At 39.1% G+C, this 26,622-nt stretch overlaps 1 protein-coding gene across 6 annotated transcripts in view; it reads left to right on the top strand.

Annotated features, from left to right (window-relative positions):
* GREB1L (GREB1 like retinoic acid receptor coactivator) overlaps positions 1-26,622 on the top strand; it is a 217,850-nt gene that overhangs the window by 78,033 nt on the left and 113,195 nt on the right. For all 6 annotated transcript variants that reach the window (XM_054017720.1, XM_054017719.1, XM_054017716.1 and 3 more), the window contains 3 exons: positions 8,622-8,734; positions 24,206-24,365; positions 24,611-24,808. In XM_054017720.1, the coding sequence (XP_053873695.1) occupies positions 24,209-24,365; positions 24,611-24,808 (355 nt within the window). In that variant the 5' untranslated portion in view covers positions 8,622-8,734; positions 24,206-24,208. The remainder of the gene's footprint in view (positions 1-8,621; positions 8,735-24,205; positions 24,366-24,610; positions 24,809-26,622) is intronic.

Here is a 26,622-nt window from a genome sequence, read left to right as displayed (position 1 = left end):
CTTTTTGTTTGTTTGTTTTGGCTGCTTGGGGCAGTCAAAACCCTGGAGCCGGCCCTGGTCTTAGGTGTTACATTTGGAAGAAGGTCAGATGCTGAAGACAACATGGAGTCTGAGCCTACAAACCCTCACTCAGTCCCATTGATTTGAATGAAGCTACTAGAGTGATTAGGAGTTTTCAGGAGTAGGCCTACAAGTATGTAGAGGCTAGGACATGACTCCAAAGTACATTATGAGCACAATGTGGATAGTTTTAACTACCACCTTCATCATTTTAATTTTTCTCTCGATATATAGTATAATTTGTTTTTTTTTTCTGAACACAGAACTCTAAATGTTTTCACGATTAAAGACTGAGCATAACTGAGTGAACTGCATAAAGGGTATAGAACAGGCGTGGCCAAACTGCAGCTCGTGAACCTCGGGTGGCTCTTTTACAGTTAGTGCGGCTTGCTGAGCCCCCCGCCCATCCCCCATTCTCTACCTACCAGACTGGGGGCAGGAGCACAGGGCTTCTGCCCTGTAGCAAGGTTGTGGGGTTAGGGGCTTCGGCCCTGCGGGGCGCGGGGGGTGTGTCTCAGGGCTTTAGCCCCGCAGGGAGGGATCAGGGCAGAAGCCCTGTGCCCCAGCAGGTGGTGTGTGTGTCTTGTGACTCAAACTTCTGAAGATTATTGTATGCGGAGGGTCAGTAAGTTTGGCCACCCCTGGTATGGAATCTTTCTTGTGAAAGACTTAGTATATGTAGGAATATAAATTCAACAGTAAGGTGGCAATAAAACTTCCCACTAGTCTAACTTAAATCTTGAGCCATGGTGGCGAGAGCAGCTATAGGGTTTGTTTGTTTTTTCTTTCTGCTTGTGTCTTTTTAGATTGAAAAATTTGAGATATCCATTAAAAAAAAAAAACCCACCCTCAAAACCCAAAACTTTGTGCAAACAAATGGTCCTTTCTTACTCAAGGAACAAAATAATACAATAATGAACAATAAAAATAGGAGTTTGTTCTCTGACGGGCCAGTCCTGTAACATTTAAATAAGTGGAAGTTTTGCCATTGACTTTAGTGGTATAAGATCTGTTTTTTAAAATGGAAGGATATATTGGAAAAAATAAGGGTTGGGAAAGTGTCATTCATAACCAACAGAATTTTTCCTTGATAGTTTGCCATATTTTTTATGCATCACAATTGATGACAGGAGCTGGAATTTCTGATCAAAGAATAGCAGCAACATTGTTCAGTGTTTGTTTTACTGAAGAAAAATGTTACTGTGTAAAGAATGCAGTTACAGGATGTATTTAATAATGAAGGTAGAACATATAAACTAAGAATAAATCGATTGAGTCATAGTGGCCTGACAGCTGCACAGCTGCATAGAAGGTCCTTGTGACCTAGAGGTTTGTGACCCATGAAATTCCCCCTTTCCTTGGAATAGGTAATCTATATTGAAATGCAGAAGTTTGAGAAATGCTTTGAAAGTTACATATTGCATGGCCTGAAGCATCAAGTAAAAGTATAATTGGGATATGAATATTAAGTTGAAAGTGTATTATGCTAGTTGATGTTATTGTGGGGCTGGATTCTGACTTCACATAGGTGTTACACCAGTGTAATTCCATGACTTCAGTGAAGCAACAACCGATTCTCAGATGTGAGATCAGAAAAAGGCCCATTATTTTTGTAGTCAAACTGCATGCTAAAATAATATAAACTTCAAACATGGTGGTTCATCCTGATGCTTGATTGCTTTTTGACTTTATTTTATGAACCCAAAATTTTACTTTATAAGTAGTTTGTGCATCTGACTGAAAGAGACAAATTATGCAAGTAAGGGCTTGAGTCAGAGTTGTTTATAAAATGGTATATATCCAAGGCTACGGGATTTTTCTTCTTAAATTGGCAGACTGTCCAGAGGCCAAAAGGAAGATAAATCACAACTGGCCCCCTCTCTCATTTTTGAAATGGTTCAACCCTGGGGTTTAGCTGAAGGACTTAAGGAGTTTTTGAAGTGCAAATGGGTTGGTGAAGGGTAAACCTTTTCAGAGTTTCATTTTGATGGATTTTTTTTTCTGTGTGGATTTCTGGCACCGGCTGTGATCTGGGAAGGCCGAGGTTTTTTTGTTTTGTTTTTGATCAATCAAGCAAGAAGAACTTGCCATGGGGGCGTACATTCTCTGCATGCATATTGATCCTATTGTGTTTAAAAGTATTTAATTTAATCAAGGCTTTTTGAAACCCTCCCCAATAAGACTTGCATTAATGGAGCTGTCATTTCAAGGTCATGCTTCAGTGTCAGTAATTAGTATTAATGACAAAAGTTACCTGTAAGTGAAATGTTGTTAGCTGTTACATTTACTTCTTATTAGGTTGTTGGGCTAATTAGGGTGAGATCAGGTTTTTAAATAAATGCATTTTTTAAATGTTCTATGTGACTAAAAATGGTGCACTGTCATCAAGTTAGAGATTAAGACTATCTTGATTTGTTTTCAAGCCATCTTTTCAGTGGTATTGGCTCAAGTCAGGTATTGTTGTAAAGCACATTATTCATTTTACAATTGAGATTTTGCAGTATAACTAGGGAAACATATCTAACTCCCTTTTTTAACTCAAACATGTTTTAATATGAAATGTATATTTGAAGAGAAATTACCCAAAAGTGCAAACTGCCTGTGCCTTCCATCAGTTTCACTTGAGCTAAGGGAGGACAACTTACTCAGTGGCTCTTAATATATAACTGATTATTTCCCCCAACTAATACATTTTACCTATATGATATGTAAAATTAAAACTTATGAACTATAACTAGTTCTTTGTCAGTAAATAGGTTGCCAAGTAAAATATTCTAAAAATTGCTAATGTGTAACACAAGCATGCACACATGCACTGGAATGAAAAATAAGTTGAAGTTTTATAAGTGGCCCATTGGCCACAAAGCCACTAAAATAAATTATGAACAAGCAAACCACTTCCACCCCCCCACCACACACATGCCCTCCCAATGGTCTCTGGTTTTTGCAATAGGTTTGTCCCAATGTTTATTTTGTCAAGGTGGATGTGAGCTGCAAAATTCAGATTTGGATTTCACACACCCCAATATTCAGTGGTGTTTGGTTCCAGATATTTGGTTTGACCTGCCATGCACAGTTTTGGATTCCCCCATTCTAGTCTCCTCCTTCTTCTCCAGATAAAATGTCTGCAGAGTTCACTGCTGGGGTTTTTGGTTCAGGTCTATTGCTATTATTTATGACCATCTGTGTCTTTTTACACAATCTTTAAAATTAGTAATTTGGAAAAAATGGATGGCTTCTACAAAATTGTGATAAATGGCAAAATTGGAACCCAGTTCAGAGAGGGGATGCTACTCCACTGCATTTCTCCCCATTTCTCCCACATATCTGGGACACTCCTCCTCTTCCCCTCCCCTGCTGAGAGCTCTGCCTGGATCAAGATCTGTATGAGCTGTGGTGTAGATTGGGCAGGCCAGCGGGGTAAGACAACTGCATGGTTTATTCCATGCAGCCCCCTCTCCATCACACACACCAAAATGAAGTTTTTCTGCAAAGTTCCTCCTTACAAGGGAGCACTCAGTTGAAAGTGAGGCATTGGCCAACAATGGAAGCCTTGGCAATATGGCTCAATGGTACAACTCGGGGGGGTGGAGGGAGCAGGGATCTTGGAAAGGATGTGGGAGTATGTGGGAAGGCAAACCCCACCATCAGTGGACCTACTTGAGAGGAATTCTGTGAGGTGATAATCATTGGGTCTTTCTGCTCTTTGGGGTTCTGGACCATGATTTTTACTGAAGAAAGACAATCTGGTCCTTTTGTTATTTAACTTTTCATACTTTGGATGCTCTTAATATTAGGAAATGAAACCATATTACATGGCACCCTATGTAGAAATGATTATTTTTATATTCGAGCTTGGGGTACCGAGGGCCAAATCCCATATCAGGATCTGCTAATGCGGACCTTTGCATCTGCTGAAGTCAAAGGGAGGCTATATAAGTGTCGGGGGCTGTGCTAGTGGATCCTGATGCAGGGTCAGAGCCTAAGGGCAGGTCTATAATTAAAACCCTGCAGTGGCAGCTGTGCTGCTGTAGCGCTTCAGTGAAGACACTACTACATTGACATGAGAGCATCTCCCGTCGGCATAGTTAATCCACCTCTGCGAGAGGCATGTTGACAGGAGAAGACCTCCCATCAACATAGCGCTGTCTCCAGTGGGGGGGGGGGGGAGACGGTTAGGTCAATTATAATTACGTTGCTCAGGGGTGTGGATTTTTCACACCCCTGAGCGACATAGTTATATCAATATAAATGTATAGTGTAGACCTGGCCTAAGAATGTAGAATTTCCCAAGCATGACTCCAGTATTTATATAAAAAATAACAACAACAAAAGCCTCCCAACAAATTGGGGAGGATGTATCTGATGGTATCTGTTTCATAAAACCTTGTTTTCTGCTCATTTAAAAAAAAATGAGCTATGTTTGGCATGAAGCAAATTGCATCTGACAATTGAATTTATGGCAGTGTTTTGTGTTCAGCTTTTTTATTGTTTTCTCTTTACAGACAGCTTACCAATTGTAAATTGCCATACGACTAATAAATATGGTAAAGAAGTACATATTGTGATAACATCTAATTTTTTCTCATGAGTTACTATTGATCACAAGATTTTGGATTAATTGGGCCCCTGTCTTGATCTTTGTTCTGTTTCTATATGGTTTTTGTCTACAATACTCATGTGACCTCAGTCATTTTGTATTCTGCAGTCAAGGTTATTTGCCATTACTGGGTGAAAACTGAACATAAGATGCTTTTTAAAACCTTAATGCAAAGAAGGAAAAGATTTCCTTGCCTCCACACCATCCCTTTCATCAGAGAGGAAAGATTGAGTGTTCATGTCATCTCTCTCATTAGTTTGTGGCTGGAAGATGTTAATATAATCTTTTTGTTGTTGTTGCAGAAGAGTTTTATAGCACCCCCCAGGATTGTTTTTATTTTTTCTCCTGAATTATAGTTTGTGTAGTGAATGATGTGCTTATTTGATGAGTCAAATGTTTATATTCCAGATTGAAATTGCAAGATACATTATGGTCTGTCTTAGGAAATATCTCTTAAAATAATTATTCTTTGCTATTTTAATTGAAAAACCTGTGCTAAAATGTGCAGAGAAACTGAGTTAAAATGTTGTTGAGCTGTGGTGTTGAACTGTAGTTAGGATGACCAGATGTCCCGATTTTTATATGGACAGCCCTGATATTCGGGGCTTTTTCTTATATAGGTGTCTATTACCCCCCCACACTCTGTCCCGATTTTTCATACTTGCTATCTGGGCACCCTAACTGTAGTAAACATGAATTATTTGTGAACCACATATTTAATACTTCTGGGATTAAAATAGTTACTTGAAGAAGCAGCTCAATCTCTGTCTCACATGCGCGCACTTCCTGTGCCTGTGAATTTTCCCCAGAACGCAAGTTCCATAAAGATAAAAAGTCCCACAGAATTTAATTAATAGATGACGTGTCTGTAGAAATTTTAAACCATCCTGTAAAATTTAATTACCAAATAATTGTGTTCTTGCTATAGAACTCAATAGCATGAGTTCTATACATTTAAAAATTGTATAGAAAAGCCATCATTCTCTATTAAATTTTGTATAGCTTTTAGAGCAATTTATATGGAATCCTATCTGGTTCCTGTTTAAATCTATTAGTTTCATCCCGGTTAAATGTTACAGGACTCTTCCATAAGAGTAAATAGTGAAAAGGTCATCGATGACAACAACGGGGGGTGAGGGGAAATCACTCTTTTGTGCCTTTGATTGTGTCAGATTCCGTTTCTTTGCAGTCATTTTCTTTTTTTCACTTGAGAGGGGTTTATGGTGCAGTGTCCGTCAGGACAACCCTGTCTTAAAGTTGCAGTTGTATTTCTCTCTTGAGTTTGTAGAGGTGATGTTATCTTTTGTTCACTCAGCAGTATGGTCATTCCTAAGAGCATCTGTCACTTGAGGCATTATAAGATGGATGGGTCTCAAGTGAACTGCTGGCTGAAGCAAATGGTGAAAATAAGAAAAGACAAGGGGGTTGGGGGCCTTCAGAGATCAGAGAGGACAGACAACAAGGCAACACTGTTAAAAATCAAGAGTAAGCCAAGCAATACTAGAAGAAAGAATCAAGATTGATCACATGTTGTCATATTCTAAGTGTCTTGGAAACTAAGATTCTTCTATGGCTGTAATGATCCAAGGAAGTCTTCTATATCATGGTAAACATTTATTTGCTTGGCTTTTAAATTTTATTTGGACATGGGGGATAGTCAGAACAGTGTGGTGGATTATCAGGAATAAATTGTGCTTTTTGTTATAGGTTTCATTCTAACTTTAGGAGAAATTTTAATTTTGCAATACTCAAAACAACAACAACAAAAAAAACACCCTGCCCTCCTCCATAAAAAGCCCCAGCACATGCTGGTGACACTATTTTGTTTATTTTGGTGTGTATGCCTATACTGGATGTGTGTACATGTATCAGTCCCCACCCTTCGCCCCCCATTCTGTTATATTGAATGCTAATTTCATTTTGTGCAACACCAGTAATCCAAAACCGAGAATATCAATAATTCTGTTTTTGGAGATGCAGATGAAGCTGTTGAATAAGCAGATTGCATCTCATAGTGTTTAATGTAAAAAGGAAACCGTTATAATACAAGTACTCTGACTTAGTTGGACTAATTAGGTTTGACATTTCGAACTGAAAATGAAAAATGATTATATTTTTTTAAAGCAGCAAAGGTCCCAGTTTGAAGATCCAGTCAGATAAGGACAAAATGAGTTTTTACTTACAGAGGAGCCAGTATATGACAAGGGGTGGGGAGGGATCTAGGGGGATGTTGGCTTGAAAAATGATTTTGTCACATTGTTTGGCGTTGGTCCATGAGGGGAAGCACGGGTTGAAAGGCGAAGAAATTAAGATGATTAGAAGCTTTAAAGCTTCACAAATGGTAGAGTATCTCCCTTCTCAATGGGTGTAAATAATAGATGAAAGACTAAGAGTGACAACAAAGGATCAGGGCATTTAAGAGGATGTGTGCAGCCTGAATAGAGGTCTGTGGCCTAGGGCCAAAGGTCTTAGCTTTGGGTGTAATTAGAAGAAAATACAAAAATGTCATTACTAGCAGGTGAAATGTTCAGCACGTGGCCAAAAAATAGCAATTTCAGACCGGAGAGCTGTTCGAATTGCATTATGGGCCTGTTAAAAATCATGAAATTCTTTGCGGAGTCTTATGGTTTGGTCAGAAATGATGTGGTTTAATCTTATTGACCATCTGTGATAGACTTACTGTTTGTAGTATGGTGAGGTAGTGCAGCTCAGAGTAAGAATTATAGTTCAGGGGAATGTGTAGGACTTTTTTGTGTTGCAGTGAAACACATTTCTCCTGATTTAAAATAAGAAATATCAGGTATAGCATTTTGATCTTTAACAGCCCATTCCTTTTATAAGATTGTGGAAAAGAAGAAGAAACTCAATTATATTGCTGGGGAAAGCTTTTATTTAATTTCAGAGAGATGTTTTTGTATTATCGATGTGCTTTCTAAAATCATTTTATACGTTACCTGACAATATTGGGCCAAGTTGTGTCATCCACTTTAAGCAGAATATCCCACTTGCAACCAGTTAGGAAAGTTCTCCTTTAAAATCCGCTGGCACAGTGTGGCCCATTATTGTAAAGAAAATGAATTGTCTGGAGTGACTAGGAAGCGCTTGTGGGTGAAATATAAGCCAGTCAACAAGAAGTCTATTTAAAGCTTTCTCCTCTGATAACAAATCTTACATACTATAATACATGTTTTAGAACATGACATTTTTACTTGCTGTCTGCTACAGCCCTGTTGCCTCCTCTTGGGCATTTTAAGTAAATTTATTTTGTGTTAAATAGAATTTTTGCTGAAATTATCTTTACAGAAGCAGTTTGCGTGTGGGAGAAGGGAGAAATCAGCAATCCATCCTTTGACTTAATTGTTGTCTGGAAATAATTTTTGATCATTACTGTATACCCTAAGCAGATATAAAGATATATTATTAAAAGCAATATGTGTGAAAAGTAATCTCCTTAGGTTATCACTAAGTACCAATTGTTCTCTGCTTGGAGAATTTTCCTTTAAGTGATTATTTCTTGCAGTACTAGGTCCTAATCTGGTTACCATTGCAGTGAGTAGCAAAGTTCCATTTGACCTCAGTGGTGATGGATCAGATCCTTACTCTGCAAAAGGAACTGATTGTCTTTTGTTGTTTAATGGCATAGAAGGAGCCACAGACATACTGCAGAAAGTGCCATATAGATTATATGGCCACTTAAAAAAAAAACAAAAACATTTTTCTTCTTTTTGTCAGCTTGTGCGTAAAATGAAGCAAGTGCTGTAGGGTCTGTAAACGTATAATTAGGAACAGGATCTATCTGAGAAAATCTCTGTACTGACCAGTTTAGCCATATGTGAACCTTGATAGGCATGTTTTAATGTCGTGTTGAGGCAGGTTTTAATGTCTTGTTGCTAACTGTATAATATGTTGGATCTGAACTGCCATCAATTCTTTTGTTTTTTCCCCCCTCATTATTTTGCAGGTGTTTAAGAACTTTAAACAACCTAGATAACGTGGCAGCAGATTTCCCTAAACTCTTAACTACAACCCTTAATCATGAATGCATTTCAAAAAGGTTAAAAGGAATACAAGAAGGTACTGTACTTACCACATTCATTATACAGAATATGTGATGTTTGTTTTTATATCCCTTTGTTTTCAATGTCCACTTTTTAAAATCTGTGTTTTGAGAAAAAGGAACTGTAAAAAGCTGTTTTATTTCTGAACTATTGTTATGCACTTATTCCAACCCTCCGCCCCAAAATCAATTCACTTAATTAAAAAATGTTCACTAGAAAAAGCTTATCAGTATTGCCAAATATGTTCTTTTCCACATATCAAAAATAGCCTCAACTTTATTATTTTGTTATAATTATTTGATTTCACTGCCATCCTTTGCTTGATGTTTGACCTCATAACTCTGCAAGTTTCTAACTCTGCTAGCCAAATGAACGCTTAGGAAGTTGTGTGCATATATATATATTATATTTGTATATTCTACACACACACACACACTGTATGTTTTTTCTGCAATCTCAGAAGGGTTAAACAATTTGAGTGAAGAATTTGAGTTTTCAGGTTGAATTTTACAGTTTATAAAAATAGATGTGCACTTCCAATTGAGAGCTTCACAGTAGTATTTTCTGATTTTCTGATTGTGATTGGGAGTGGCTTGACTTATTCAAAATAGGACATTGGACTCCTATAGTTTCTTGTTGTATTTAAATGACCCAGCATTTCCAGGAGGCCAAAGATCTATTCCTGTTTTATGACCTGTTATATCCTTGGGGCAGGAGCTGCACTGAGGCCCAGAGAGCAAGAGGGTCATTGCCACAGTCCAGGTCCTAATTGTTGCTTCATGGTTACCACACAGATACCAAAACCTGCTCTCTGTAACATTGTAGCTGAGAACATCTGGAACATAGTAGTAGTCTGAGAGGAAAAAAAGCCTCTTGCATTTTGTTTCACCAGGTGCTAGGAGGAAGCAATATTAGACTTTTTGATATGGGAGGCAAATTCTGTGGCCCCTGAAGTTAGGCGACAACAATTGAAGAGGTCAAAGGACAGCTGAGTGGGGTCAATGAGACACCATGGGGTGTATTTTGTTACTTAGTAAAAGGAGCAGCATCCTAAAACCTTAAAGGATTCTCTTGAAAATCTATGTTGTGAAAAGGTTTTATGAGTCTGATGGCAAAAAGTGCTGATTTATCTACGGACTGCTTGCTTTTGTCTAAATGAAAGGATAATCCTTACCAAATGTTGTCAACTATCATAGTGCAGTCATTACAGGTTTGAAAGGACCGTTTAAGTGTACTTTGGCTTCCCAAATGATTATCATTGTAATGTTTCTTTGTCTGAAAAGAATTCTGAACTATTTATTTTCTGAGCTTTTCTCCATTGATATCAAAGTTAACACAGTGAGCAAAATATTTGAAAAAGCTGAAAGAAATTTTTTTATTAATAAACTAAAGATTTCTATTCCTTAGGGAGGTTTCTTAGCTTCTGTAAATTCTCTGTGTTTCTTCTAAGAGGAAAATCTTAAATTACCAGCATATAGTCTAGTCTAAACTGTAGCTGATTTTAATCCATTAATAATTTTTCAGTGAATGTTTAAACTTGTTAAACTAAGCTTTTATTTGTTTGTTTAATTTGTTCTGTGCATTTGAATAAAAGAGAAAACTAGTTTTTGACTAAGGAATGCCTATAATTTATTTGGCACTATCTTTTTTTTTAATTATCTACAAGTGATTAATTCTCAGCACTTTTCACTGAAGCAGATAGGAAATCAATGTCGGAGTCAAGACCTTGTAAAATATAAGAAAAGAAAATGTAGTAAAGGTTGCCCTCTTTACAGGGAAGGAGGTGGAGGAAAGTGTACCGTATATGCATGCGGTAGAAAAGGGTTTTGCCGCAGCTCACAACCCAAGGACTCAGATTTTGACCCTACCATCTTATACAAGCAACCATAGTCACAGTAGGAAGAAGTAGGTGTTCAGGAGATAGGAGGTGATGGTATTGTTGTTATAACAACTATACTGTCTTGATCTTTACAAGAATACAGCAGAAAGAGTGGAGATGAAATAATCTGTGTAGCTGTGAAAGAATAGGAATCAAATAAATATATATCGTTTCATACAGAAAAAAGAAATGCTTGTCTTTTTTGTGAAGCACGGATGTCCAAAAGGTTTAATTATTAAACTTTTAAAAGTAATGTATACAGATGCTTGGCACGATTTATGTCAAGGTTAAGGCACCTTTAAACAAATATCTTGGAAAAGAGTAAACCTACTAAAATGCAAATTGCCTATTAAACACTATCCCTGTTTAAATAACACTTAAGTTTGCTTCAAAACTGGCACATGCTATTAAATTTTCTTGATACTCCATTGTCTCCTGATGAGTTTAGGATGAGGTATATGTCTGAGGAGTGTGCAAAGGGGAGGCACAGCAAGTTGGAATGTCAGCCTTCACTTTGATTTTCCAGGCCTCCACCAATTAGTGTTGAATTTCTGTACAACAAAATAATGATGAAAAACTAGTCTATAGTAACAGATAAAAAAGTGTTATTTACACAAGAGAGTGGGCTGGATTTTAACATAGAAACTGGATTGACCTGACTTTTCCAGGCTTGTACCAGATTACCAGTGTCTCTAAATACAAAGCTAGAGTCTTACAAATAAATGTATAGGAACTTGTTAAGGGATACATATCCACCCAAGTTCACGTACCTAGTTGAAAAGGCATAGATTACAGAGACTGCACCAGTAGTTGTGCTAAAATCTTTAAAATTGTTTGTGACAATGACACTTAACATATATAAAATGGGGATCATATAGACCTCTGTAAAGTACTTAGCCATCCACTGATGAAAAGTGCTCCATAAGTATAAGGTATTAATTTTTTTAAATGGAGTTTGACCTGCTAGACAGAAAGTTTTTACAGGTAGCATTTATATTCTATTGTGTAAATATGCGTGGTAAAGTATGGTGAGGTATATTTTCTTCCTATTTGATGCTGACATTTTAATGGAGGTTTTATCTTCATGAATCAAAGTGTGAATAGAGCCTATGTGTGGGAATTATGACTAAGTGATGCTTGAGTGGCAGCCACATTATGTCTAGATTGTAAATACCATTAAGAAATTTAATTTTGGGGAAAAATGAGTAGAAGACGCACAGCAAAATGTCTAAAGTAAATAATTTAGTCCTGTATAATTTCTTCTTCCTCTCATCTGCAAAACCCAAATGCACTCGTTATTGTAGTGAATGATGCCTATTTATAATAGGAACAATACAAGCATTTGAGATTGTTTATTCATTCCTATATTACATAAATTTGTTTTGTTTAATTTTTTAGTTAAAAACTCTCTCCCCCCCCCCCCATGAACCATTGTATGACATTTTATAGTTTAGAAAACAAATAAAAATCCTGGAAATAATTGTTTGTCTTGGGATTGCTGAGGTGGCCTTGCCTAAGAGAGGTAGCACAAATGCAGATGGCTACACTTTTTAAGAAGCTTCCCTATATTTACTGTTTTAGTTTTAGTTTTGCCTCTGTGTCAGAAAAACTGGTCTCCTGTGACACCTTGGAAGGCTGCACAGTGCATACTAATGATTTGCATCTTTGATCTCTCACAGCCTCTGGTAGTTCCAGATATTCTTGACAGATTTGTTTATTTTACAGAAGAATTTCTGGTATTTCTGGAAAAAAGAGAAAGTAAAGACTCAGCCTTGACACACGATAAATGCATGTTACATAGAAGAATAAATAAGAAAAAGCCAATAGAAAGAAATCCACAAAACATTCAGCATTTTCTGATCATTTCCACCAGAAAGTAATGAGAGAGAAGGATTTATTTAATAGAAATGAAATGAACCATGTGGCCACTCTTACTCAACAGTGTAAGGCTGTTTCACAGAAAATTGCTCATCCAGCATTAACCTTGACATAATTTTGAGTTTAGTGGTTTTTAAGATCTCTGTATACCCATATTTTCTTTGTTTGCTTTATTAGTGCACTGTTTTTGGCAAAGAAATGGCCATGAAAACAGATGTCCAATAATTTTATTTTGTTGTTTTGAGCAATGGCTGAATGTGCTTAAAAGACGTGTGATTTGTTAATATGCCTGTTGACTGCAGAAGACTGAAGTGGAGTATCGCATACTAAAAGTAAAGAACAAAGTGTACTTTTTGTTCTGTTCATTTTTTTTAATGAAGAATTTTGAAGAAAGATGATGTTTATGCATTTGAAGAGAATTGTCTCTGAACAGTTCTTATTTATAAGCAGTTGAGGATCCAGTCAGAACTGAATTTATAAGTAGTCTGGCACAAACACATAGCCAAAGATGTGTTTTCTAGCTCCCTCAGTGATACTTTTTTGAAGCCTGATTAAAAACAAGGAGAAAAGTATTTATCAGCATTGCATTATTTTTACACAAGGCTGTAAGGAATTGCTAATAAATTTGCTTACTTTTATCCAAGCCTGATAGATGTGGCAATTTGATTTCTCTGAGCTGTTTGTATTTTTTTTTTTTTTTAAATGTAAAGAATAACTTTGTGGATTTTTTTGTTTGTTTTCAAATGTCTTTTTAGATGGGGAACATGAGAGAACAAACCTCGATTGTGTTTTTGGTAGAATTACACAATTAGCAGATGAAAAGGAGGTGTAAGATACAATGTGTCAGATCGTTAGGTGCAATATGGCCAGTTTGTGCCACACCTCACCTCTGGCCCACTTTGGCCACAAAATTTATCTAATTCTTCCTGGGAGAATAAATAACACCAGTGTAAGAATGATGCTGAAGTGGCATAAAGCCTGATACAGGAGCTCATGTGCCCCACAGCCACACCTTCTCTGCTGTCTGCATAGTATGATAAAGCACGTGTGCTTAGAAAAGAATGAGTGTAGTTGAAATACCACTACTCCTGCTGATCCTGGGCTGCATTGTCAGTCCTTTGTGGCTATTACAGACCAGCCAAAGGCTGTAACATAAGGTACGCCTACACTGTATGCCGTTGGTGACAACATATATGCAGTGTTTCTCAAATGCGGCCACCGTGGCCCCATGTAGTCACCAGGGGCTTTTCTTGTGGCCACAGCCTCCTGGGCAGTGATTGGGGGGAGCACTGGAGCCACAAACACCAGAGGAGCAGGCAGCCACTGTGAGTTCCCCACCTTCCCAGGGACAGTGTGGGTCAGGCTTCTGGCTTCAGCTCTGGGGTGGCAGGCTCTGTCCTCCAGCTACACAGCAGCAGGCTCCATCTTACAGTTGTGGGGCTTCGGGCTCTGGCGCCAGTCCCGGGCTCACCACCCCATTGCCCCTGGGCCCCTGCTGTCTCCCTACCCACCTCCCCATCCAAGGTTTAATTTGTCCTCCGGCTTACCAGTTGAGTAAATCTGTTGTTAAAAGTGGTATTTGTATGTTTGTTAATATCACTTTTCACTATCTTCTAGCTATCAAGTTCCGGAACACCTTGCGTAAGTCGAATTTTGCGTAAGTCAGGGACGTATACCCGACAATTCCCTCCTTCCCCCCCCCCCCCCCCCAAAAAAAAAAAGCTTACAGAACTTTTTCTGTAAGTGCAGGTTTGCGTAAGTGCAGGTTTGTCCCGGGGAGCGTCTGTAAATAAATTACACTGATTGTATATGTGCATATTTATTTGGTTTTTTTTCTAAAGTTAATTAAGTATTTTAGGAAAAAGTGTGAGAGCGGCCACCAGCAACAGTTCATGGCCACTCTGAGGCCACCAAAATTTTTGTTGTGGAGAACCCCTGAGGGTATGTGTAGCTACAAGCTGCAGTGAAAAGTGAGCTGCAGCCACTTGTGGTGTGTAGCTACATGTGTGCAGGGAAAGGCTCTGGCAGCCCCCTGCTGTCAGAGCTGTTCCCCACTGCAGCAGGGAAAGGCTCCATCAACACGGAGCTTCAGGAGCCTTTCCCTACTGTCTCCCCTCAGTCAGAGCCTTTCCCTGCTACTGGAGCCTTTTGCTTCAGAGGGGAAGGACTCCGCCAGTGGAGAAACAACAGGACGCTATGCTATGCTATAGACTGGGAGGCACTGTTTGGTCATGTAGAGAGCCGTATGAGGTAAATACCGTAACGTTCTGGCATGTCTTTACTTACCTAAATAGTGCTTCATCGTCTACACTACTAGGGGCGTGTGAAGTGTATGTATTCTACCAAATCTTTGCAAGGAGTGTAGACGTACCCTTTGAGTAGCCCTCAGACCAGATCATAATCGTCTTAGTTTGCAACTAGGGAGATTTAGGTTAGCTATTGTGTGGGGGAAAACTTTCTACATCTAAGGAGAGTTAAACCCTGGAACAGACTAACTAAGGAGATTGTGAAATCCTTGTCATATGGAGGTTTTTAAGAACAGGTTAGACAAATCCCTGTCAGGGATGGTCTAGGTATGCTGGTCCTGCCTCAACACAGGGGGAAAAGGCTAGATGACCTCTTGAGGTCATTTCTATGATTCTGTATAAAATATAGTATGCACATAACTAGCTGTGTACTTTAATGTTACGATACTTAAAGTTATTCATTCATTCATTCATTTCATTGTCAAAATATTTGCATTAAAATTGAGCAAAACTCAGTAATCACTTCAATGCCTGTTTTGCCCTTTTAAGGACAACAGAATTCGGTCTGATGTTATACATTTAATTTTACTTTAAATCAGAAAGTACTCTGTATGTATGTGTGTCTTCAAGTTCTTTTAGCACCACATTGCTTCTGTTCAGACACAAGTACCATCCTTCACACAACCCCTGCCTAGTGTTTTTGCTCTATGAGAGCTTATGTTGAGTGTTCACATAAATAAACTTTTCCTTCCTTCTATTGTTGTTGAGCCTGTTTACTAAGGAAAACTGCATTCCATGAATCTTGCAATGTGCTTAATTCCTAAATCATCTCTATGCCATCTAGGAATGTCCGATCCCTCAGAATAACCAGCTGGTTGGTTACACCAGCTTTCCTGTCCCTTTCTGCCATGAGAGCAACACAGAGGGGTTGGAATGAGACCAAGGATATGGCCCTTGGTTTGATTGAGATCATAACCTGAAGTCCTGAAATCGGCAAAAATTCTCATTTTGTAATGTTTCCTGTCCAGGAAGTGGAAAGTACAGAAATCTCACTAGAAGATTCCCAGTTCAGTTTTGAAGACTCAAGCAGTTTAGATAAGATTATGAACTACATCTAATTTTATGCACAAGGCTCTATATGGGACTACCTAAACTACATAAAATTACTATAGAGCGTAGTGACACATTTTCAAAATATAAAATGAAAACAAGCTGGAGCCACTGGTTGCCCACCACTGTGAACAATTTTACTGGACAAGACTTTGCTATTGAATTCTTTGCCTTTGTTGCTTATCATAGGACAGGAGTGTAGATTATTCTCTGCTATATTGGACTCTATATGACCCCCATGCATTATAATTAGGTGAAAATCTACTGACCTTTGACCAAAACCGCACTGAAAAAGACTCTTCAAATGTTAGTGAGGTAAGAAAAAATTCTGGTAATGAGAATACTTCTGGTAATGAGAATACTCTCAAATTTGAGTGGTCCTCATGACCTGTTTCCTTAGTAAGCAAGTCTTTTTCCCAACTGCTAGGGACAAGGCTGGTTACCTTCTTTAGACGTAAAAGCCTCCACTTTTAGCTCTGTTTGCTAGCTGTTGTCACCTCTGCTGTATGTGTTTGTATGGTAAAAATAAAGAGAGAGAACCTAATGGTACACTAATGTAGGGAAAGAAAATGTTTTAAAAACAAAATCCCATCCAGAGCATCAAGTAAAAGGGATGGTACTGTATTGATGAAACCGTACAAATTACTAGATACAAGCTAAACAGCAAATTCCAAATAATATGTTACAATCAGTTTTTGGTCTTCCTTTCCCTATGAGCTTCCCTTTGAGGTATAAAAGCCGTAAATAGATCCAGAAGTAGCTCAGTGCTTTTGCCAACGAACCATTTTTTCTTTTGAAAGGAAATTTTCCTTCAGGGTTAGACTAGATCAGATCCTCAGATTATGCATTTTAGAGACCACTGTTAAATTATTAGGTTAAAAGCCAGGTAAGGACTTTGATATATCCAAGCAAGAGTAGAGTGTTTGTATCAGACTTTGCATTTGTTATCAGGGCAATTGTAAAATTGCTTAAAAAAACCAAACCCTAACTTCATCAAAAACCCCACCTCAATTCTTCTTCATAGTCTTTGAGGTCATGACCCACCCAGAGGCCAACCGGTGTGTATATCTAGTTTATACTGATGACCTGATTTATTCGGTAGCAGGGCCTTCACTTAATGCATGGCTTTACCCTGAAAAGTTACTGAGTTAACATCACACTTTCCTATTCAACAGATCTCATTGTATGTGTGTTCAGGGGTATGCCTGCCTGCTTTTCTGACTAAAATAATTTAACTGCTTTTTACTGCTGCTGACACTGCAGAGCCAATACTGTAGAACTATGAATAGAACTCCATATGCATCACCATTAGTGTTGGCTACTAAATTACAATGTCTTACACCTATGCAAACCTGTTGAAAGCAGTGGGACTGCACAGACCACATAGATGAGATCCTTGCTTGAAATGACAAGGCTCTTCTAAGAGTTGAAAGGAAGCTAGTCTGCAGTCATGGTGAGCAAGGCACCACATATTTTCCTGTGGTGTTCCTGGACAGTTTGGAGATACAGCCCTAGAAAATGAATCCTTTTGAAATGTTAAATGTTAGCTCTAATTTTCCCCCTTAATGAAAGACAAGGAAGTTGGAATGATGAAGGCTGCTGCAAATCATGGATTGTCCCCATGAGTAAATCAGTGTTTCGCTGTCATTGACTCCTAGTATTAAAAAGTTTCCTCATTAGGGAGCAAGTGATGGAATCTCAAACATGTCTGCCTCTGTTCCATTACAGGGCCTCAGTAATGTGGTGTGAGCTCAAAGACCCCGTCCAGCTCTCCTAGACTGTTGGTGCAGGAATTAAGAGAAATCTTCCAGCTGCCTGTAAATGCTGTACAGTGAAGTTTTCAGCAATTGAATATTACATGAGAGAGTTTGGTTCCATTCTGTTGTGCTTTTGCACTGTCCAGTGCTGGCAGGGTCCCAAGACCTCCCTTGCGCAACAGACAGCATAAAATAATCATGATGCTGTAGGACCTGGAGCACCAAAGCCGTAGCCATATATTCTCATTCTAAGTATAAATGTGTCTGAGGGAGAGAGGAATTTCAGCAAACTATGGATGAACTTGACTTGTATGCACTACTCCTCTTAAAGAATGGATTTCTGCTGATATTTTAATCTTACAGGGATATATTAACTTTCAGGTTACAGGAGGCGAGTTTGATCTTCCTGGAAATCATAGAGCTATACGAAGACCTTTTATTTTTCTCCAGAAATTCTCTACAATTCACCAAACCACTTTAAACAAAACCATCTTTGAGCTCTTGTTTGTAACCAGTTACTCGTTTTGTTCTCAGATTTCAGTCTCCCACCTTAACTTCCATAACGTCCCATAAATAAGCAATAGCACTCTTTTTCTTCTCTCATCTCTGGCCCTTGGCTTGTCTATCAGTCTCTTTTCACCAAATTACGTTTTCCTAAGCTGTTTCTCATATGCAATATTTTTTTGCCCTTTCCAGGTCAAAATCCACTCAGATATAAAGCTATAAGATCTTGCACAGGGTGACTGAAAGGACAGATGATTTTCCCTCTCCCCGGTCTCCCTTTCATTCCAGCTACTTCAATTCAACCTTTTATTCAATGGGATAGAGCACTTCAAATGAGACCTGGAAGAAAACTCTGTAGCCCTCCTTTGAAAAGGTGTGATAGTGATGGACATAATCATTGCCTGGCAGATGGTGGTGATGGGGCAGAAGCAAAAAAAATTTTTTTTGCAAAGAAGTACACTCCAGAATGACAGCGTTTGGGAGGTGAAGATGAACGCATACTTTAGAGGATGGAAGAAAATGCAGCACTTTTATGACTGTATCTTACTACAGGCAGTGTGAATAAGATTTGAGGCAACCAAAGCAAAAAAAAATTTCTACAAAACCTTTGGCTTCACTGGCATTTTTTCCATGGGCTTGCTAAGGTGTTAGAGAGTTTTCAGGTCCGTAAGGAGTTGTCCTCGCACAATGACGATCCTTGGTCTAGAGCAGGGGCTCTCAACAAAATTTTTGGTGGCCTCAGAGTGTGGCCACCAACTCTTGCTGGTGGCCACTCTGACAATTTCTCTTAAAATACTTACTTAACTTTAGGAAAAACAAATATGCACATATACATGTCCAAATCATTGCAATTTATTTGTTTTTTTGCAGACTCAATAATAAAAATAATGTACAGTTATCTCTATTCTTTACTGGACCTAAACACAATAGAAACATCTCCCTGCCCCCATTCCCCGCTATGTCCCCCCATAACCCAGAACTCCCTTCTGCGCCCTTGCACCCCAGGCTCACCCCGTTCCTTGCCTTTTGACTACGGTGCCCTGTGTGGTCACCCACCCATAAGAGAGGGGAGGAAAAGCCCCGCAGCCCCACTGCCCCTGAGAAAGTGGGTCAGGTGCAGAGTCCAGGGTTCCTTCCCCACTACATACACCAGCCCCACATGTCTGCAGAGATGCTGCCTGGAGGCCCCAGGAGGCTGCGCAGTGCAGGGTGCTGATCCCTTGCTGGTGGTGCCAGCAAACTCCAAGGCAGCACATCCAGGAGCAACAGCTGGGGGCTGCAGGGAGGGGCCGCTGCTTTGCCACACTTCCCCACCTCATCTCCACCCAGGAGACTGTTGAAGCCACAGAAAAATCTGCTGGTGAGTGTATGCGGCCGTGGTGTCCGCATGCAGGAAATGCTGGTCTAGTGGTCCTAACAGGAGCTTGACTGAACTGACTTGCTGTATAAATAGCAGTGTAAAATTCATGACTTTGTGAGAAGTACCACCTGCATAATATTTTTTTAAATGACAGCTTTGATTCTAGAGCTCAGTTCTGTGGCAAAGGGCGAATTCTGCAGCAGTTTCAGTGGCTGTGGAATTGGGGAGTGCTTGAGGCTCTGTATGTTAACATGATACATGTTCAACCGGGAGCCCTAAGACTCTTGTACTCCTGTATCTCAGAGACATGGTGTAATTGGTGTCTAAGTTTTATATTTTCAATAGTAGAGACACTCTTCCCTACCCCTTACTCATATTGTGCATTCTTTCCATGCCAATGTGTAAATCATCCTCATTTTGGGCCACCTACCCAAACATTCTTCTCCATTTCATTACTTCTGTATAAGCCAAGATACTTCCAGTATCTTGCTTCTTGTCCAGAGTTGTAGCCAGGATTGTACAGGGTCCAAGTGAAACTATCAACAACCCCCTGATAGGCATCGGGGTGGGGTTGTGTCTCTGCAGCAGCATTTTAAATCAGGCACATCAGACTGTTCTTACTCCTTTTCCACTTCCCTCCCCCAAATCCTGTTATCTTCTCCTTCTCCCTGTCTCTTTACAGCACCATCCTGGCTGTAGCGTATCTGGAACACATATGGCAAATCTTAATTAATTTTTTAATTCCCCTGTTACAGGCTGATCTTTTCTCTCTTAGTCCTCCTGCTTTTTTTCACTCTGAAGCAAGCACCTCAAATTCACGCCAGGCAGATTCCAAATATTTGCCAGCTCTATACTGTGCTCTGGTTTTCCTTCTCTGCACCCAGCAAGCTAGTACTCCTGTAACCCTTCAGCATCATTTTCTCCTCTCTTCTCCTGCTGCCAACAGAGGTGAACTAAGGCCATCCTTGCATGCAGGGCCGGCTCCAGGGTTGGCAGCCAAAAAAAAAAAAAAAAAAAAAAGCCGCGATCTGCGGCAGCAATTCGGTGGGAGGCCCTTCGCTCCGAGTGGGAGTGAGGGACCGTCCGCCAAATTGCCGCTGAATCGCTGGACCTGCCGCCCCCTCTCCGGAGTGGCCGCCCCAAGCATCTGCTTGCCAAGCTGGAGCCGGTCCTGCTTGCATGATCTTTCATAAATCTGTATTTCTCCCTTAGGCCTGCCAACATGTGTTGGGTGCTTGAGCATAAGGGAGGGAGAGACATGGAGGAGCTGCCATCACCTCCTACTGATAGAGAAGAGCAACCTTTAAAAAATGCTGAGAGTCACTACTCATTCTGTGCTCCCCTGCAGAGTTTGGGCATGTGACAACAGCCCCGCTTGTGTTTGTACTGTGCTTTAGAAGAGGTAAACTATTTTAAGTATTGAATATTATTGATATTATTATTACTGTTGTCTCTAGCAGTGTTGTGGTTCAGTCCTTGTGAATCAGCCAGTTGTCAGCCCCATGAATTACTCACACATTATTTAAGGGGAAGAAAATAATATTTGCAACAGAACCATGCATTTATTAGTATGTTCAGTAGAAGAAACACAAGGTTATTAATGTCCTGAATCACTTAAGATGACATAGTTTTTTGGGGGAGCTCAAACAAATAATCTAAATTAGGCAAACTAACCTAGACAATGGCTTGTTGTGCAGGGTGCTGAAGGTTAGGACCTACCCAGACTCCCATTCCTTGCAGAGGCTTCCCTACTTCTTCTTTTCTGAGGAGCCCTGCCCTTTTAAAGTTCCCTTGAACTCCAAACAAGGCCCAGCTGTCCTAATTGCCTCAGGCTTTGTTAAGAAGTCAGCTGCCTTGTTATATCTTTCCTGCTCTAAGGGATTAACTCCTTGGGAGCTAGCTTCCCCCTTCTATCATGGCAGAAGCTACCCTGCTTAGTTCAGCCAAGCTCCTCCTATTAGTGCCGTTAGACCAAGAATTGTCAGTGGGCACCCCATTTGAGCTGGGAAGCCCTATATACTGTCCACCTGCCACAAAAAATTGAAAACAAGCCTCTCTCCTAACTCACTGTCTTGCAATGACCAGACCAACGTTTTCACATCTTGCAGTTCACAAACACCATCCTTTATCCACCATTCCATTATAAACCACAATGCCCAATCTGTCTTACCTACTTTCTTTCAGCAAACTAGAAATGCTGCTATACTTATATTAATCAGTCTCCTGATATAGTTCCATGACATCATCACCATCCACCAACAAGGCTATTTATGCAGACCCTACTGTACCTTATTTTCCACAATAACTTAGACTATGACTGTTTCAGGTAAAGGAGAGTTGTCCTCTGTATAAAATGCATTACTTGATTATTAATAATTTCCAGAATTTGAAAACAGTCATGATGCTTATCATAGATCCATATTTAACATAGTATAAGCATGGTTGGGAGCATGGGCAGAATTAAGCTTTAAAGCTATTTTTTGGAAACTTACTTCTGAATTTTGAAACTTTCAGAAGTGCAGGTTTTTTTAATATACCATTCTAATAAAGTTCTTTTTGTTGAAATTATGTAGATACAAAAATATTGTACGAGTTAAAGATGATGTGCTTACAACATACATGATACATTTTGGAAGCAAAGATATGAAATATTAATCAGCTTAACTGTACATACTGGGTGAAATCCTGCCCCCGTTGAAGTCAGTGGAGTTTTGCTATTGACTCTGTTGGAGTCAAGATTTCACCCAGCATGTGTACAAACATATGCCACAGACAGGTCACAACAACCTTAGTTCTGCTCCAGTAAGGATGTCAGCTTTCCAGCACCTCTTTCCCCACCCTATCTCCCTAACAATGTTTTACTGTCACCATATGTATGCATGTTACTTTACAAATAGAATGAAGACAGCAGTCTGTCTTGGTACTTCTATGGACCCCATATCCTTTTCAAAGCACCTTACAATCTTTTTAATGTATTGACCCTCACAATGTTCCTGGGAGGTAGGGAATTGCTGTTATCCATATTTTATAGATGGGGTGCTGAGGCATAGAGAGACTGAGTGACTAGCCCAAGGTCACACAGGAAATCTGTGCTAGAGCAGGGAGTTGAACTCAGGTCTCCCATGTTCTAGGCTAGTGCCTTATCACAGGACCATCCTCCATGTCTAAATGTCCTTCTTGACATAATAATTAATATTTTATATAGCGCTTTTCATCAGTAGTGTTTAAAGTGCTTTACAAAGGAGGTCCCATTATTATACTCATTTTACAGATGAAGAAACTGAGGCCAGAGAGGTTAAGTGGTTACCTAACAGGCCAGTGGCCAAGCTAGAAACAGAACCCGGGCCTCCTGAGTCCCAGTCCAGTGCTGTATCCAGTAGGCCACACTGCTTCACTAGTCATAGAACTAGATGACATCAGGAAGGTGGAAGGGGAATAAGATTGAGTGGTAGCTTGTTTTGCACTTGTTCCTTTTTTGTCTGATTAAATAAATAGCTAAAAGTTAACTTAGTTGGAATAAAATTCTACAATAATTCAGTCACCAGTATTGCCTATTATTAGAGGATGTTGAGTTGTCATTGTGTCTCTGGAATACATACTGTGTACTGTGAAGACCCAATCAAATGATAGAATTATAATTTGGCATGTCTTTCCCAATTCTCTGTAAAATCTTACTTGGCTGCTCTACTACTTAATGTTTAAATCTGAAAGAGTATTCAGCACCAGTAGAGACAGCGGTGCAGTAGATAACAGCTGCAAACTAGCACTTAAGAATGCAGAACAAGTTATGGTTTAAAGTACAGTTTGTCCTTGACTAACTTCATGTATTTTAATACATTCATGATTGAATAAATGAGTGGAAAAATTAACTCTTGAGAAATTTGATTGGTTAAATGTGTGCTAGTGAAGAATGTAATGTGTAGCTTAAAATAAAAACATTTCACAGCTTTGTCTGTATACTATACTGATGTTTGTATTCATTGTGTGATGAAAACTTGTTATATCATTAGTTGTATGATTTAGATTGTCTAGTCATAATTATATTGATAACAATGTTGATAAGTACAGAAACCAGGCCTGCGCATTTAAGAAAAGGTCAAGAATCCTTAGAATGAAAATACTGACCTTTCAGATACTTTAACTTGATATTGGCAGTGACAACAGACTCAATAAGATGCCTGTGCGTACAATTGTTCTGGTAACATAACTTCTCCATAAATATAGTCATGCAGCCACACAGCTGGACAATTACTGAAATAAGCTAATTTGTAAATTCTGCATGTTCCTATGTTCTCTATCACAACCAACCCTCTCAAATCCCAGAAGATACAGGTAAAAAGAATAAAAGCCGGATTGTGTACCTCGTGTACTAAAACTCATTTCACATCACTTTAGATGATTTTATCTACCCTCCATTAAATTCTGCATCAGGTAGACTCTTGAAGTTGTTGAGGGGAATTAGTGTATAACCAATGTATTTGAGATGGGCTAACTGCAGTAAGTAGCTCTTACTGAAACAAGCAAATAATGGAGGCTTCCAAACCCAGACAGGAACAAACTGTACTATTTCAAGATGTTTTTTTCACTGCATTTTGCATTAACTACTAAATGCTACTGCTAATGTTGATCTTTCATGGGTACTATATGGGCTATTCATTCATTCATAAATGATCTGTTTGAACAAATGGTATCTGTGTATATATTTCCCTACTCCCTTAATAGCCAACCCCCCCCCTTTTTTTTTATTTGGTAGATCATGGGGAATTCATATGCGGGGCAACTGAAATCAGCCCGTTTTGAAGAAGCTCTTCACAACTCTATAGAAGCCTCTCTGAGATGCAGTAGTGTTGTCCCACGGCCAATCTTCTCTCAACTCTACCTGGACCCGGACCAACCTCCTTTCCTGCCAGAAGGTAACTATGCAAGTATGGCACACTTCAATTTGTCATTTTTTTTTCTGTAAAGGGGCCCTCAAGCACTGGGGGTTTGCGATTCAGTTCAGTTCATTCTTTGACATAAAATCCATATGCCTTATGACATAAAATCCATCTTTTGTGCCTCTTAAAAGAAAGAGGGTTGTGGTATTTTGTTTCCAAGTGTAGTATTGCTTTGAACTGCTGTGGATGTAGAGATGATTCTGTTTTTGTATTCTTTTCAGATGTGAAACCAAAGGTGGAAGAATTGGACAAAGAGTTGGTACATCGTTACACACAGAACGGTAGTCTGGATTTTTCTAATAACCAAACTGTTAATGAAATGGAAGACGAAGAGGAGGATGAAGACATGTCAGATTCAAGTAGTCCACCAATCCCATATTCACAAAAACCTGCCCCAGAAGGGTCTTGCACTACTGATGGTTAGTGCTTAAATCAGTTCTCACCATAACCTGTAATGTTTAAGTTTAAAAACTAGTAATAATGGAAACTGATCAAATGAATATGCTGAATTGTGATATTGCCTGGTGACCAAGGGAGTGATTTTTATAAAGGGACCAGTAATGCAACCCTTACTCACATGAGTAGTCCTGCTCAGAAATTTGGAACTGTGATCAAATTTTGGCTTTGGACCGAGACTGCATTTTCAATTATAGCCCAAAACAGAATGTAATGTAACGTTTTCAAACATAAATTTAATTAGAGGCTTTTTAAAGCATTCAAGCTGTTTTTAAATGTTTTTAAAGTCTATAAAAATTATACCAGTTGACTTGCATGAGTAACTAACATAGACAGTCAGCCACAATCTTTTATATGACTTTGTAGAATTCCAAAAGATTTTAAAATAGCTGTTTAAAAATATAGCTAACAGTGATCGGGGCAATATTGAAATAAGAGGGTTTGATACAGAGTATAAAAAGGGATGTATTATTTGTGAGAAGTGGCTAAGGCTCATTATGGCCCTTATTTAGCTATAAGAGCCAAACAGTGAACATCTTCCTTACATTAGTGAGTATTTACTCAGATGGGTATTATCATGGACTTCGAAATGGGTGCTCGCATGAGTATCTGCTTACCAGTGTAACAGGTTCAGGGTCATCCCTAAACTTTTAAAAAGGATAAACAGAATTATTGACAGTGCTAATTACTGAAAATATGAGCAGTAAGGAAATGATGTTGGATATTATGTGGATAGAATTGTTGGGGAGATAGTAGTTGTTAGGAGTAAATATTAAATAACTGGTTTACATTGTTATTGATATGATATCCTGCAGACCTAAAAATTCCTTAAAGAAAAGAACCTATTCATAACTATTATATAAACTTATTTATGTTAATGTTAAATTTCTGTTGGTTTGTTGGCCTCTTTGCAGTAGTTGTTATTAAATAGTCATTGTTTGCCAACAGCTACTATACACATCTGAAATTACGAGTTTTCTCCCTATACTTAGAACAGAATTTCTGTGGTAATTGGTGGCAAATGTTGACTTTTTAAAAAAATCATATATTGGTCCCTTCTAGATCAATCTGTCTTAGATGGGCATGCTTGTCCTCCAAAACAAAGGAACCCCAAAAGCCTTGAATCCAAAACCACTGGGCTGTTATCAGAAATTGGGGAAAGTTATTGAGAGAGGTTTGTTGTGATATAGTATTCACATTGGCTGGTGTTTTCAGAGGCTTTTTTGACTACTTTCAGATGTTAGACATGGGAATGCCACAGAAACTAATTTGGTCTCACTGGTTGATGGTCTTGTAGCAACAGACCAAGATCATGTACCTGTGTTGATTCACTTAAATTTGTCACAGCATAGGATGCCATTTATCCTGATGATGCAGCACTGACATGTCTGTGTAACTTGGCAGAGATAGATACAGGGGCTTTGTTGTTTTTTCCCCAAGTGGACTCTGATAGCCTTTGAGCAATTGCTTCCCTGCTCCTAGGTTCTCTCATTGAAGTACACCACTACCTTGATATAACGCAACCCGATATAACACGAATTCGGATATAACGCGGTAAAACAGTGCTCCGGGGGGCGGGGCGGGACTGCGCACTCTGGTGGATCAAATCAAGTTCAATATAATGTGGTTTCACCTATAACTGAAAAGAGCAATATGGATATTTGGCTCAGGCAGAAGCTTGAGCTTGGGCTCTAGGGCAGTGGTTCTCAGACTTTTTTACTGGTGAACCCTTTCACATAGCAAGTCTCTGAGTGTGACTCTCCACCCCTTATAAATT

The sequence above is a fragment of the Malaclemys terrapin genome, chromosome 2, assembly GCF_027887155.1.
Source record: "Malaclemys terrapin pileata isolate rMalTer1 chromosome 2, rMalTer1.hap1, whole genome shotgun sequence".
NCBI lineage: Eukaryota > Metazoa > Chordata > Testudines > Emydidae > Malaclemys > Malaclemys terrapin.
This window is presented reverse-complemented; position numbering and strand designations above follow the sequence as displayed.